Source organism: Zea mays, chromosome 4 (assembly GCF_902167145.1).
Source record: "Zea mays cultivar B73 chromosome 4, Zm-B73-REFERENCE-NAM-5.0, whole genome shotgun sequence".
Classification (NCBI taxonomy): domain Eukaryota; kingdom Viridiplantae; phylum Streptophyta; class Magnoliopsida; order Poales; family Poaceae; genus Zea; species Zea mays.
The window spans coordinates 3,715,249-3,729,537 of record NC_050099.1 but is presented as its reverse complement, the minus strand read 5'-3'; the positions used below and the strand labels follow the sequence as shown (position 1 = coordinate 3,729,537).

At 42.7% G+C, this 14,289-nt stretch overlaps 1 protein-coding gene across 1 annotated transcript; it reads right to left on the bottom strand.

The window, feature by feature from the left end:
- Positions 1-9,578: 9,578 nt before the first annotated feature.
- On the bottom strand, positions 9,579-13,381 carry LOC100191454 (uncharacterized). Its single transcript, NM_001136887.1, has 6 exons — positions 13,065-13,381; positions 12,292-12,615; positions 11,388-11,508; positions 11,109-11,283; positions 10,944-11,014; positions 9,579-10,609 (listed from the first exon to the last, which is right to left on the bottom strand). Exons 1-6 carry the CDS (start codon positions 13,077-13,079, stop codon positions 9,939-9,941), a joined length of 1,377 nt encoding a protein of 458 aa, NP_001130359.1. The 5' UTR covers positions 13,080-13,381; the 3' UTR covers positions 9,579-9,938.
- Positions 13,382-14,289: the final 908 nt, after the last annotated feature.

The window sequence follows — 14,289 nt, the reverse complement described above, 5'->3', positions numbered from 1 at the left end:
ACTATAGATCTATCGCAGAGAAGTACCACAAAAATTTTTTCACGAATTTTTGTGCTCTAAAACTCGAGTTCTGAATTTTCCAAGGTTCTCTTCGGTTTAAACTGGAAGAAATAAAAGAGAAAAGGAAAAACCACTTTTCATGTTAGCACCTCCGGTTTCAATCAAACACATACACATATCCTTCCTATTAGGTCCTCGAACACTATTCACTTGAGTCAATGACAGTTTTCAGAAAACCCCTCGGGTTCTTCGAGCTCGGGAGAGAGGCGTCGGGGCTTGCACACGCAACGACGGAGCGGTTACATGGCTTGGCTCGGACAGAGGAGGATGGAGGGAGTGCAGCCACGGAGTTATTCACTAGTGTCCATGGCGACGCGACATCCGAGTGAAAAAAGAAAGGGAGAGCGAAGACGATCGTGACGGCACAAAATGAGAGTAGAGGAAGGAGAGAGTGATGGCGTGCTCAGCCAAATGGAGTAGGCGCGTCTGTGGGCTTGGCCACGCGTGGAGACAAGGCACGACGCGCGCAGAGCGAGGCGTCCACACGTCGAGGCGAGCGCCACCTGGCAAACGCGATCTGCTGAGCTTGAAGGCGCGAAAGCAACAAAAAGACGATTAAGTTGCTGGTCGATAAGCTAATGACCTTCAAACCTGGGTTTGTCTAGATTGTGCAATTTAGTGAAAACCGAAGTCTAGCCATGTCAAAACATGCCAGACGACTTAAAAAGTTTGTCAACTTTTTACAGGGTGTGCCTCAAGTAATTATCTACAACTTTTGTAATTGGAGCAATTTGATTTTAAGATTGTTTTTAGATGAACATGTCGACGTTTGAAGAGAGGTAAAGAAATGGACTTAGAAAAAATCAGATATTTCCTATTTATTTTAACCCATTTCTCCCAAATCTTATTTCTATTGAATTTCATTTCTTTTTATAAATTGAGTCCATCTACTTATTAGCTTTATGGAGTTAGATACTTACTCCTTAGGTTTTGGTTCTTAGTAATATCCTTACTTATTAAGCAAAACATTTACTAAGTCACACATATCACATACAAGTTGAGAAGCTATCATCACATGAAATCAAGGGTTGAAAAACTAACGAAACCAAATCTAAATTCCTTCAAGTTGGTTTAGCTACACACAAGTAGTTCTTAATAATCTAAGATTCTAGAACATAGGCTTACCCTTAATTCAAGCATGAAATCACTTCACACCAAACATCAAACAACTCAAGATTTTGATGTAAGTGATGAATGATCAGTGATGCTTAGGATGATGCTTTCATGATACATATGAAATGTATAAGCATTCTTAACACCAGGGGTGTTATACACTAGTAGAAAAATACTCAAAGCCTGCGGTGCGGTATATTTTTATAGGCGGATTCGGTTATCAACCGTCTGTGCTATTTTTAGTGGTGGTTTCTTAAGAAAACCGCCACTAGAAAATCGTATTTCTAGAGGTGGTTCCTTATAAAAACCGCCTGTAGAAATCTATGATTTCTAGTGGCGGTTTCCTTAAGAAACCGCCTGTAGAAATCGATTTCTAGTGGCGGATTTCTTAAGGAACCGCCACTAGAAATCATTTTTATCCTTAATTTTTCGAGTTTTTCAAACGACCTCGTATGATGAAACCATCAAAATAAAAGTTGTAGATCTCTAAATATTATAAAACTTTGTAGTTGACAACATTTTTATTTGAAATCATTTCGGCTCTCAAAATTGTATCTAAATTTGTCAAATTTAAAATTCAAATTTTGCAAACGACCTCGGATGAAAAAAGTGTCAAAATGAAAGTTTTAGAACTTCAAAAATTATTCAACTTTGTAGTTGACAACTGTTTTATTTGAATTTGTTTACGGTGTCAAACAAGCAATTTACACTCAGTTGGTTGTAATATGTGGGCAACAAAACTAGTAAACTACACACTAGACACAAAGCATGATGCCATAGCCAGATTGATAGAGGAGGGTACGTGTGAGGCTGAGGTCAGGGTTCGATTCCTAGCAACCGTGTGCGCACCCTAGCAACCGTGTAGTGCACGAAAAATTCCATGACCTGCGACTTCGACGGAGACGGACAGGTGGGTGGGCGGGCCGCGAGGTCTCCCTAATAAAAAATTTTTTTTGTTATTTTTAAAATCCGTTTTATGTTTCCTGGAAAAGATTTTCACTGGCGGTTTTATTACGCTGACCGCCAGTGAAAATCGATTTTTACTGACGGTTCTCAGTTACCCGCCTGTAAAAATGGTGATTTCTATTGGCCCCTAGCACTGGCGGTTACGAAAAACGCCAATGTAATTAGGTTTACGACCGCCACTATAGAGCTTATCTGTACTAGTGATACTTTACTCAATCCTTTAAATTTACTACACTACACCCATGGGAGCTTAAATATCTGGGGCCATGTGTTTTTTCGTTATTTTGGGTTTGTGATTTCTAAGCTTTTTATTTGTTCCGGTGTGTCAAACACAGAAATCTAGGCATACATCCACATGTTGTTTTTCTCATATCTATTTTCTTGTGTATTTTTTACGTTTCGTGCTATCGTACTAATTTACATGTTTTCGCTTTTTTTAGTGAGCTATAGCCACTAGTTTGAGGTGTTTTAGTGTCACGGGACTATAGACTCCTAGACATTCTTATAACACTATTAAGGCCATTAGGATTCACCGAGACTGAGATAATATTTTTCTAACTAGTTTCTACTCAAACAATAAGTAGTTTCAATTTACTGCATATATGAGGCGCTCAAATATCCGAGGTCATGAACTTTTTTGTTATTGTGGGTCTGTGATTGCTATGCTTTTTTATTTTGGCTTGTAAAACATGGTAGTCTAGGCACTTAGCTAAATGTTGTTTTTTCGTTTTCTGTCTAAATTTTTTACATCTCGTACTCTCAGATTGATTTTTATTTTTTTACCATTTATCGTGAGCTATAGCTCACTAGCTTCGGTTGTTTTCAGAGTTCCAGAGCTATCTAGTCTAACATTGTTAACGCCACCAATATGTACCTAGGTCGAGACAACAATTTTTTAGATAGTTCTGCAGAGTGTAAAACTGGTATATCAGTCGTGTTCATGGTCAAGACTCTCGCATGATTAATTTATAAAATTAAATTTAATTTGTCATTTGTATTGTATTGTGAATTTTATTATTAATTGTGATCTCTTATTGAATTGAGTCAATATCTACTTATACTTAATAACTGCTAATAAAATTTTGATCAAATTGTTAAAAACAACGCTCAGTCTTAATCATTCTCTTTGGTAAGTCTTACGCTTCACATGAGCTCCAACGTAAGTGAGTTCATGCACATTATTCCCCACAATTTGTTGAGTGATGAACGTATGTGAGCTCACCTTAGATGTACTCACACCCTCCAGGTCAAGCACATGTACCGCAAGATAAGAAGCATGAGGGATGTCGTGATGAGTCCGTAAAAGGTCTAGGCCGTCGTCTCCCAGTCAACTATGGTTGTGATGGATCGTTGTCTTCATATGATGTAATTATTTAGTTGTTTTGTATATAACTCTCGTTAAATAGTAAATATGTGACATTCATTTATGTATCATGAGTCATCATATGTGTGAGACTTGATCTTAACACACATTTGATTTGTACCTGAATTTGCCCTTAAATCCGGATGTAACATGCACCAACTCGCATATTGACTTTGTAACTTTAAACTCAAATCCCATCAGACTCTCTCCAGCAACAACATGTAAACGCTCATCACTACCGGAATCGCGTTCTTTGCCGAGTGTCTAAGACACTCGGCAAAGGCTATTTTACACTCGGCAAAGCCTTTGCCGAGTGTAACACTCGGCAAAGAACACTCGGCAAAAATTTCATCGGCAAAGGGTTCTTTGTCGAGTGTTTTTTTTCGGACACTCGACAAAGACTTTGCCGAGTGTCAAAAAACACGCAAAGAAAAACACTCAGCAAATTAAAAATCGAAAAAAATTAAAAAAAACAGCAAAACATTTTTTTAAATTCTAGGAACAACTCTCCAATCCTACCTATTACCTAATCCGTTGCCCTATCATTTTTCATTATTATTTTGAATCAGATTTAGATACTTTGTAAATGGTGAGATTCGAACTCGTAACCTCTCTCTCGCGCATACCCTCTTATACCACTACACTACTATATCAATCATGTCTATATTACGTTTTCATTCCCCATGTACTATAACAAATCGAGAGTAATTTGATTATTTAAGGCACTAAATAAGTTTATTTGAAAATGTGACCAACAATAAAGTTGCATAACTTTTTGAGATCTACAAGTTTTATTTTAATAGTTTCTACATCCGAGACCGTTTACAAAATTTGGATTTTAAATTTCAAAACTGCACACGAAATTTTCAATGATAAGATGATTTCAAATCAAAAAATTGTCAACTACAAAGTTTCATTACATTTCAAGACCTACAACTTTTATTTTGATGGTTTTTCCATCCGAGACAGTTTGAAAAATTCAAATTTCAAAATTCAAACATAGTTTTGCATAACAAAATGATTTCAAACCAAAACATTGTCAACTACAAAGTTTTATAACTCTTCAATACCTACAACTTTCATATTGATGGTTTTTTCTTTCGAAGTCGTTTTCAAAATTTAAATTTTAAAATTTTTAAATTCAGACGTAGTTTTCGTTGACAATATGACTTCAAATGAAAAAGTTGTCAACTATAAACTTCTATAACTTCTCAAGATTTACAAAGTTTATTTTGGTTATTTGGTCATTTGTTTATCTCACATGATGGTTCTAACAATATGCACAAATTCTATACGTCTCTCTTCTAGTTTCATAAACTCTCGAGAGAGATATAGGTTTTATGAACAAATTTATTTTTATTTTGTCATATGAAGAAATGTTCAATATATAAATTGTACATCATGATGAGTTATACAAATTTGTAGTTGAAAACTTTTTCATTTGAATTAATTTACTACTTTAAAAGTGATTTTTAAATTGTCTTTGCCTAGTGTTGGAGAAAAAACACTCGGCAAAGAGCTCTTTGCCGAGTGTTGTATTTGTGGCACTCGGCAAAGAGCCCTTTGCCGAGTGTCAAAAAAAGACACTCGGCAAAGAAACTTTTTGCCGAGTGTCAAAAATAAAACACTCGGCAAAGAGCTTCTTTGCCGAGTGTTTTATTTTACCGAGGGTTTTTTGCGTGACACTCGGCAAAGAGTTTCTTTGCCGAGTGCCCGAAAAAAAACACTCGGCAAAGAATATGGCACTCGGCAAAGAGCCAAATTCCGGTAGTGCATGTTCGGTAATAGTTCCTGCAGCCCTATAGGAACATCTAGATAGTTAAAACCTCAACCCAATTTAGGCGCTCTCCGCGTTCGGCGTGTCTTCAGCCCGTCGCGCATGGACACGTGTGGTCGTGCCCCTCAGCTCGGACCCAAAAATTTCATAGGTCGTGCGCGTCGAGTTTCGTCACGTCCGCCCCTCCACGCCTCTGCCCACTCGTCCTCCGCATCGCCCGCCCCACTCGTCATCCACCTCATCTGTCCCCACCACGTGAGGGGCGTCTCCCCTTCCCAGATCCCCCAACGACATCCTCTGTCTCGCCCTCCTTCTTCGCGTCCTGCATGCCGGACAAGTGGGAGCCGTCGTCGTCGCAAATGCTGGACAACGAGGACATGTGGGAGCCGGATCTGAGGGGTGGCAGCGGCGGGGGTGATAGGCGAGCGCGCGCCGCAGCAGGTGTTGTGGAACGTGACGTAGAGGAAGAGGACTCCGACTCGCCGTCGTCGGAGATGTCGGTGGATGAGCCCAACGGCGGGGCAGGTGGGAGCTAGATCCGCCCGATGACCCTCTTCTTCTCAGCCAAGAGATCTGCGCCGCAACTGGAACCTTATTCTTCTCGGCCACGTTCACCACCTCCACCCAAGGACGATAACGACGACGATGACGAGGAGGTTTGGGTTTGTTTCCAGCTTCGCATGGGTCTCTTGGGGTTGGGTGTATTGGCAGGTTCTTGGTTTCTTGATTTGCAGCACCTAGTTTCTTGGGGATCACTAGGTGCGACCACGCGCGGCCAACAGTGGCGCTGGGTCACCACGAGCAGGTGGTCCACGACCATGATTATCGATGACGGCGCAGGGTAACTGTGAGCAGCAGCTGGCCAGCCACACAGTGCCCACAGCTTACAAGATGTTGAGCGCGTCAATAGTGGTAGTTAAGCTCCTCCTACAATAGTATCTGTTATGTCTACAAGGTGCTCGATCAATTGCCACGTGCATGAAAAATCATGCTACAGTATGTCAAGAGTGCATAGGTATTTGGATTTCTAGAGCTTCAATTTGCCCTGCACAATATTGCCTCCCAACGGCGAGGTTTTTATTACGTTGAGTTTGATCTAAACACTTGTGCAGTTTAGAAGACTCCATGACAAATCTATTGAGAAGACATAAAAAGGCTATCTAGAAATATTAGTGGTAGTTTATAGAACTACAACTCATAGCCTTTGTATATGTATTTCTCCATTAAATTGTTGACATTGGAGTGAAGTAATTTTTAGATGAAAAATAGCATAGCTGGTTTCAGAGATTGATTTATAAGGAGACTGTTGTTTGTTGATTGCTACTTGAGTGTTGATCATAAATTGTTGGTGGTATCTAGACCAGGCCTCATTTTTGTTTTTCTATGTGTATGAAATTAGATTTACTTAGTGAAAATAATTTTAAATAAACAAATGTAATTCTTTGTAACTTCCAGACAATCCAACTGTGTCAATTTTTGAACTGTTGACAAATTCCATGTGTTGTAAACACAAATAATCATATCTTTACGTGTTCAATAATAACTCAGCCTGAACTCTAAAGCAGATCAGTTCTGTTATGTTTTGGTTGATCAGTGTTTACAACACGAAAGTTGGCCTTGCCATTTCACGTCACCTTTTCCTCTATCTACCTGAACCCACCTGATACAAATGGTTCTTTCCTCTATTCACACTAATCGGAAATGTTTCTTGGATCTGCATGCAGGAAGGTGCTCAGAATTGTATTAAGAAAGGAGAAAAATATAGCTACAAAACCAGTTGTTTGCAGGGAAATAAATATGTGGAATACAACTACATGAACTCTCAAGGGAACCCAGCCCGCGCCCACTCGAGTTGATCAACTGAGCTGTGTAGCTTGGGTTGGGGTACACTTGTTTTGCACTTTGTTAGCTGTGGGTACCCTTTGAGCTGAATCTCATGGATACAGAGAACCCTTTTATTGTTGTTCAAGTTTTTGTAAGTAATCTTATATTCCTCATGTAAGCATAGAGGTTATTGCTTCTCGGTTGTCTAGACAGGATGAGAAAAAAGGCTGATAAACAAATGGTCAGCTTGAAGAGGGCAAGAAGATGATACATGTTTGAGATGGGGAAAATGTGTTATGCAAACTCCAATTTACCCGACATTGAATTAGTGTGGAATAATTGTGCGCGTGATGCCAGCTGTCAGCCTACACAATGCACACATGTTAATTGCAATGCTCAAAGCAAACCTCATTTGTACTTATATTTCACCCTATCACCCTATTAATTCAATCAATTACATTGTCATTCAGATATTCTGGTTCATCAAAGAGTATTTACAAGCAATAAATGCTTACCTTGGAGCTCTAAAACTCGCTAATCTTTCATTCATCAGCATTTTGTTGTTCTGCTATGTGCAATCAAATGTTACAACAAGAGGATAGCCCTACAAATAAGGTGGGACCTATTACTACCTCACAAGCTATCTCAACCTACAGAAGCACAATGATCAAAACACAACAGTGTGGTGACAAAAAGAGGTCAGCATCATATAGGGTTTAAGGTTTCATTTCTTGATTTATTTCAGAATCATACCACTTGCTTCCATGTGTATATATATGATGTAAAATTTTTCGTTTGGGACTTGTGCGTCACCTAAAAAAGACTTTTTCGCATCAGGATGCCAAAAAATAATGAGGCGGGTGGTTCTGGTGATGCTGCAAGCCTGCAACTAAACCTAGGTAACTGCTTTTGCAAGTACAATTTGGTTTATTTGAAGTGCTTACCTGCTTTTAGATATTATCGTTTGTGTTCACTTGTAAACTGTGCCTGGCAGCCTTTGAACGCAGCATGAACATGGGTGGTGATGCTTAACTACAAAAGAGAGGACGTCTTGCTTTGTGCTCGCAAGGAGGATGCAAATGATATGTGATGATCAACTGCTCTGTTCAGTTCTTAGCGTTAACTGTTTGACGGATTTGCCGTTGTGATTAGGTTTCTCTTTTGGTATCATCACATTTAAAAACTTGTATGCTTTGCACATTCCTGTGCCAAGACCTTTACACATACATTTTATTTTGAAATGACATTATAGACTACCTGTTAGAATGTTTCGTAGCCGTCATGGATTCTTATTGTTTTATGTAATATATGGCTGAACAAACTATAATGGTTGTGTAACTCAAGGACTAACCCTATTCTCTCTTGTGCTAAAAAATTGTGTGCCATTAATTTATTATTAGTTGTAGTTCCATTGCTTACATCAAAAGAATATTATATGTTGCTCTTTGCCTGTATAGCCCATCTGGTGTATTGTTAAACCCACATCTTCGCCGCCACGACATATCCCTAGATAGGGCGCCGTCTGTTCTAGTAACAAATGAAAGCATCAAGGGATTCCTCTAAGTACGGGTCCAAGAATAAGGCCATGGTGAACAGCTATCACCGGCTCTCAAGTCTCAACAACTTTGTATCAGTTGTTCGGCAGCAGGTGGCAGTTGAAGAAGCTTGCACAATTGGCAAACCTAACATGCGGGCGCTCATTGGAGCAAAACATGCCAATTGTTGCCAAGCTAATAATGTCCCCCCAGAGAGGACAAAAGCAGCAATCAGCGTCAGCCTAACAACCCAACTGACACCAACCAAAGCACCCACCCTGGCTCTACCTCTACGTCCACAGCCACCCTGTCCAACTACAAGATAACATGCCATGCCTGATTAGGGATGGCAACGGGGAATTCCCCGTCGAGTTTTAGCTCCCCAAACCCATCCCCGCGACGAAAAAATTTCCCCGCGGGGATCCCCACGAATGCTTGCGGGGGACATTTCTTCCCCATCCCCGTTCCCCGCGGGGATAAATCCCCGTCGGGTATCCCCATCCCCACTTAAATTATAATTAAATCGTACTTCATTTGTTATTAATGTAAAACATTGTCACTTATACACATTGTTAGATGTAAAAATCATTATGTATGCATTAAAATCAATGTATTTGTACAACGGGTGATCTCCTGACAAGGTAATTCTGTATTTTTATCATTAACTATTACATGAAAACATTGTCACATGTAAGTTTAACGGGTCCCCGCGGGGAACGGGGATGAGGAATGCTTCCCCATCCCCGTCCCCGTTTACCCGTCGGGGGAGAATTTTCCCCCATTTACATCCCCGTGGGGAAGGAACTCCCCCATCCCCATCCCCTAATAGAGGAATTCCCCGCGGGGAATCGGGGATCGGGTCCCCATTGCCATCTCTAGCACCTGATGATGATGCCTTCTCAATCAATCATTCAACAGGGGGGATGGAATATACACGTATAATTTAATCATGCTGTTTGATAATTTATACCCACATGCCAATAGTATGAAGCAACTGTTCTGCGCTCAACACCTACCAAACCAAAAAAAAATCCTTCCTTCTTACAGATTGAATAAAGAAATGTAGCTGTACAAGCAAGCACCTAGCTGTCCACAACCCCCCACTTGATTCTTCTTCCCCTTCAAGCTAGGTCATCATTCATGCAGCTTATGATCCGAGCCTCAGGGCCATGAGAGTAGTGATGTTGTTCTTTTTCCTGGTCTGTCTGTGTGTATTGGAAAAAAAAGAACTGAGACAAAAGATGGCGGCGATGCAGGCTCAAGGGGAGAACAAGAAATGGATGGAAGGATGGATGGACATTTATGCTGTTTCAATGGCGCTGTAGCTGGCCAGGGAATAGCAGACGGAAGAGCTGGAGGACGGATCACGGAGCTCTGTGCAGGGTTCAGGAAAGACCGCCTCGGAGTAGCCGGAAACGTCGGAGCAAGACCAGGAACTCGGACCAGAACCGGCAGCCATAGAGAAGTTAAGGTTGGAAAGGCAGATGGCTGTGAATGGGGCTCCTTCGATTCCCGACAAAACTCCGGCGACCGAGATGTTCGTGCCGGCCATGTTCTTCATGGTGACATGGTCGATCGCCGGGAGGTCGGACGGATCGAAGCTGTCATCTGGGTGGGTCGAGCAGTTGCCGGTGAACTCGATGCCGACATGCACATTTTCCATCTGTACCTCCGAGATGACCACGTCCTCGATGTAACCCCCACGGCCGGGTGAGGTCTTGAAAGAAATACCTTTGGAGGAGTCGTGGATCCGGAGGTGGTTAACATGAATGTCTGAGATACCACCAGACATCTCACTCCCGAATGCAAGAGCGGCTCCGGAAGATGATAGCAGGTCCACTCTGCTGATGCGAATGTCGGAGGTAGGCCTCCCGAAGGAAATGCCATACCTGTCCCACCCGCTTTTCAGGGAGATGGCTTCATGGCTGACACTTATGGTGCTGTCCTCAATGCATAAGTTTGAACATGAATCTGGAGCAAGAATGAATAATTAGTAAAACCCTCTCGACATCGCTGTCCAGTGCATTTAAGAGTTACAAAGTGTGAGTAGTTGAGATTCTTTGTTAAGCCTATGGAGGAACAGTTAGGGCATATTATTATCCAGGCTTGGATGATACCATAGTACAGCAGGAAAAGGGGAAAGGAGAATCAGTTTTCTTCAGGGATCAAGATGTTTTTTTTGCTGCATTCAGCACTAAGTCATTAAGTCCTACCATCCTACCAGCAAGAATGAATTCAAATATCTATGCTATATGAAAATAAAACATAAAAAGTGTATTCAGCCTAGAGGGGGGGAAAATCATACCTGGAACTATGCCATCAGTCAGTGGAGCGTCCAATGAGGTCTTAATCGTCACATTGTGGACCTTTACATTACTAGAGAATACAAAGACACTATGCTTTAGTACAGATGCAACTAATATCAACCAAACCACACCTTACACACAAAGCTAAGTTAATTGCGCTGCACCTGCAGTACACCGGGTGTATGCTCCAGGCTGGTGAATTTAAGAATGTCAAGTTTGAGATGACAATATCTTCAGAATACAGGAACTCCAGAAGGTTGGGTCGGCTATGGTTCAGCTCATGGGAGCGCAACCACTGCCACCATACCAAGCCCTGGCCATCAATAACTCCATTGTTCCCTGGAATATGTGGACATACGACATGCAAGGGCCATCAATTTTTTTACTAAAGAACCCCCAGCAGAACTGGAAAACCCATATGCAAGATAGAAGAAAGCACTTACCAGTTATGACAACATCAGTTAAGTTGTATCCGCTGATCAAGCTTTGATGTCTAGGACCAGGAAGGTCTAGCCCTTGGCCATAAGATGGCAAAGGTTCAACGATCAGCCATTGTGATGAGTCCTACATTGTGCAGGAAAACAAAGAAAGGATACTTATGTCAGCACCTTTAATAATAATTAAAAATTCAGAAATCTTTGTATATGAAGATCATGGCATTGCTCCTTTTTACATCCCAATACAAAGATAAGATACTTACGTCAGTCTACGTTTGTAAAGAGTTGTGCATGTCAAAAGAGAAAATGGTTGAATAGAGAACAGAGAAGTGACCACAATCTCCATGGCAGGACCTAAGAAACATGCCTAGCCTTTTCTTGGTACAAGATTAATGAGGTAAGCTTGACTTCAAAACTATGTGATATTCTTGGCTACCTCCCTGGCAGCAATAGCTATGTTCCACCTCCTAAAAACACCATACAGTAAAAGCAAACAGAAACCACTACAAGCGTCATCTAGAACAGAACTTGTTATCATAATATCTGCAAAGGATTTTTTTCCCCAACATATAAAGCAGTAACGAAGAGCATAAGAGAAAGAAAGATGGCGTCCAAATCCATGGCATGCATGTGACTTCACCTCGCAGATGTCAAAATCACTCCTTCCTGAGGTACATCCAACAACCATATCTAAACAAACTAGGATGATCAGATCAGCAATACCAATCCTAACAGCTCACATTCAGCCAATGCAGGTTGAAAAGGATAGGTACCCTCACACACATGCAACCAAACACTCGCTCTGAATGCCAACGCGAGCAGAATCTCTGTAACTACCACTGCCTTAACAACCCGTGACAGGAAACGGAATGGAAAAGGCCCCGCCCAGTGCGGGGGGCATCATCATTACCTTTGCGCCGACGATGACGGCGCCTTCCTCCAGGTAGAGGGTGAGGTGGCTGGTGAGGTTGAAGCTGCCGGTGAGCCAGCGGCCCCTGGGCACGTACAGCTGCGCGCCGCCCTTGTCGGCGAAGGAGCGGACGTAGAAGACGGCGTTCTGGAAGGGGACCGTGTTGAGCGTCCTGCCGTCCCCGACGGCGCCGAACTCGGTGATGGTGACGCTGTGCGGGCGCGGGCCCGGCGGCGCCTGGTGGTCCCGCCGCAGCTGGGCGCGCGCCGGGGCCGGGGCCGTGGCCGGGCCGAGCGCGGCGGCCAGCACCAATGCCAGGACGACCTGCGGAGCAGAGCGGCATTGCAAGAGTCAGCGATCTTTCTATCTACGGCGCATTTGATTAGGAAGATGAAACCACTCGAGAGTGCATGTGCAAGGCTCCCCCTCCCGAAACCAGGCTGAACCGGAACCAAAAACCCACAGCGCAGGCGCATGGGAGTCGGAGTCGCACCACCGTCCGTCACCACAAGATCTCCAGCGGTGGCGATCAGGGCCCGCCCGCCATTCATTCCCTGACCAAGATCCCGAAGTCCGGCACGGCCGGGCCGCCAGGCGCTGGAATCACCGAGCCCTGCCCCTGCGCCCCACGCGACGCGCATACCATTCGGTTGGGAGCGACGGCGAGCATGAATTGAAAAGCGCCCATCTTTTGATGGCGCAAGCGGGGGGAAAAAAATCCGGCGGGAGAGCCGCCCCGCCACCAATCTAATCACGCGAGGAAACGTACTTACTACTAGGCGCTTCATGATGCCGTCCGTCGCCCTCCTCTCTCCGCCGCCGCAGGAGGAGAGGCGGGGCAGAGCGCCGATGCCAGGAGCCGCCGGGAGACGTCACGGGGAGACAGACAGGCCGCAACGGGCAGCGCAAAGGGTGGGAGGGTGTTTTGTTTGTTTCCGGAAGAGTCGGCTGAGGTACCCCGGGAGAAGAAACGGAGGCGGAGGGGAGCGGAACAGACGGCCGCCTGCTGCCGCTGCAGCTGAGCGGGAGAAGCCGAAGCTGCGGCGGCAGGGCAGGGGCAGGGGCAGGGGAGGGGATGCGTTTACAATGCTCTGTACTGCTGCTGCTGCTGCTTGCGGCTACTACTACTACTAGTAGCCTGCCAGTCTAGGAGAGCAGACTGCCAGCGGTATTCGGTAACAATACAATACAATACAATTACATGAATATGAATACAATACAAATCCCTAATTTACTGCTCTCCCAGTGTGCGAGGATTACGAAACGAGAAAGGGTTTAAGATGGGAACTAAAACAGGAAGGAGGTGACACAGGAAGATGAGTGGGCATCCCTCTTTATTATTCTCCTCATTATTGTTTAGGTATTTTTTTTGTTAAGGGTTATTCATGATTGGCCAAACGGGACAGGGAGGAAACGAAATCAAAGGGAACGGAGGTTCGAATTGGATCTAGAGATGGAAAGAGTTAGATTTCTCTACTAAAACACAACAACGCAACTTTTTATATATATATATAATAAGGAACGTAATCATTTGCTAAAACTGTTTGGCTGTCCGTCTCGATTCATCAGATTATATAAAGAGAGAAATACGATGCTATTGGCAAGTGATGTGTTTTGTATATATATATATATATATATATATATATATATATATATATATATATATATATATATATATATATATATATATATATATATATATATATATATGAAAATAAAAACATTTATGATCGTGGAAGTGAATCCAAAAATGCTATCTCGGTGTTATTCAGCTATTGGCCGAAAATGCTAGTACTAGTCAAAGTTTTATACGCACTATATGATAGTTTTCGGTAGAACGAAGGACAGTGGCAGTAGCTCTCTATAGTTTTCGAGCCCGATCGAGAGGTAAATCCAAGATGGTTGCTTATTAACTGGAGCATATATAGGTCCATGTGGCATGTAACTGATTTTATATTGAAGTTTACAAGAAGAAGAAGGAGAAGAAGAAATACATCG

What these genes read in the sequence shown, in the direction of transcription:
- LOC100191454 (NM_001136887.1), bottom strand. An exon ending in AACTGATGTTGTCATAACTG is followed by an intron (nt 11,284 to 11,387) that starts GTAAGTGCTTTC and finishes CACATATTCCAG; the next exon opens with GGAACAATGGAGTTATTGAT. An exon ending in ATACACCCGGTGTACTGCAG is followed by an intron (nt 11,015 to 11,108) that starts GTGCAGCGCAAT and finishes TGTATTCTCTAG; the next exon opens with TAATGTAAAGGTCCACAATG.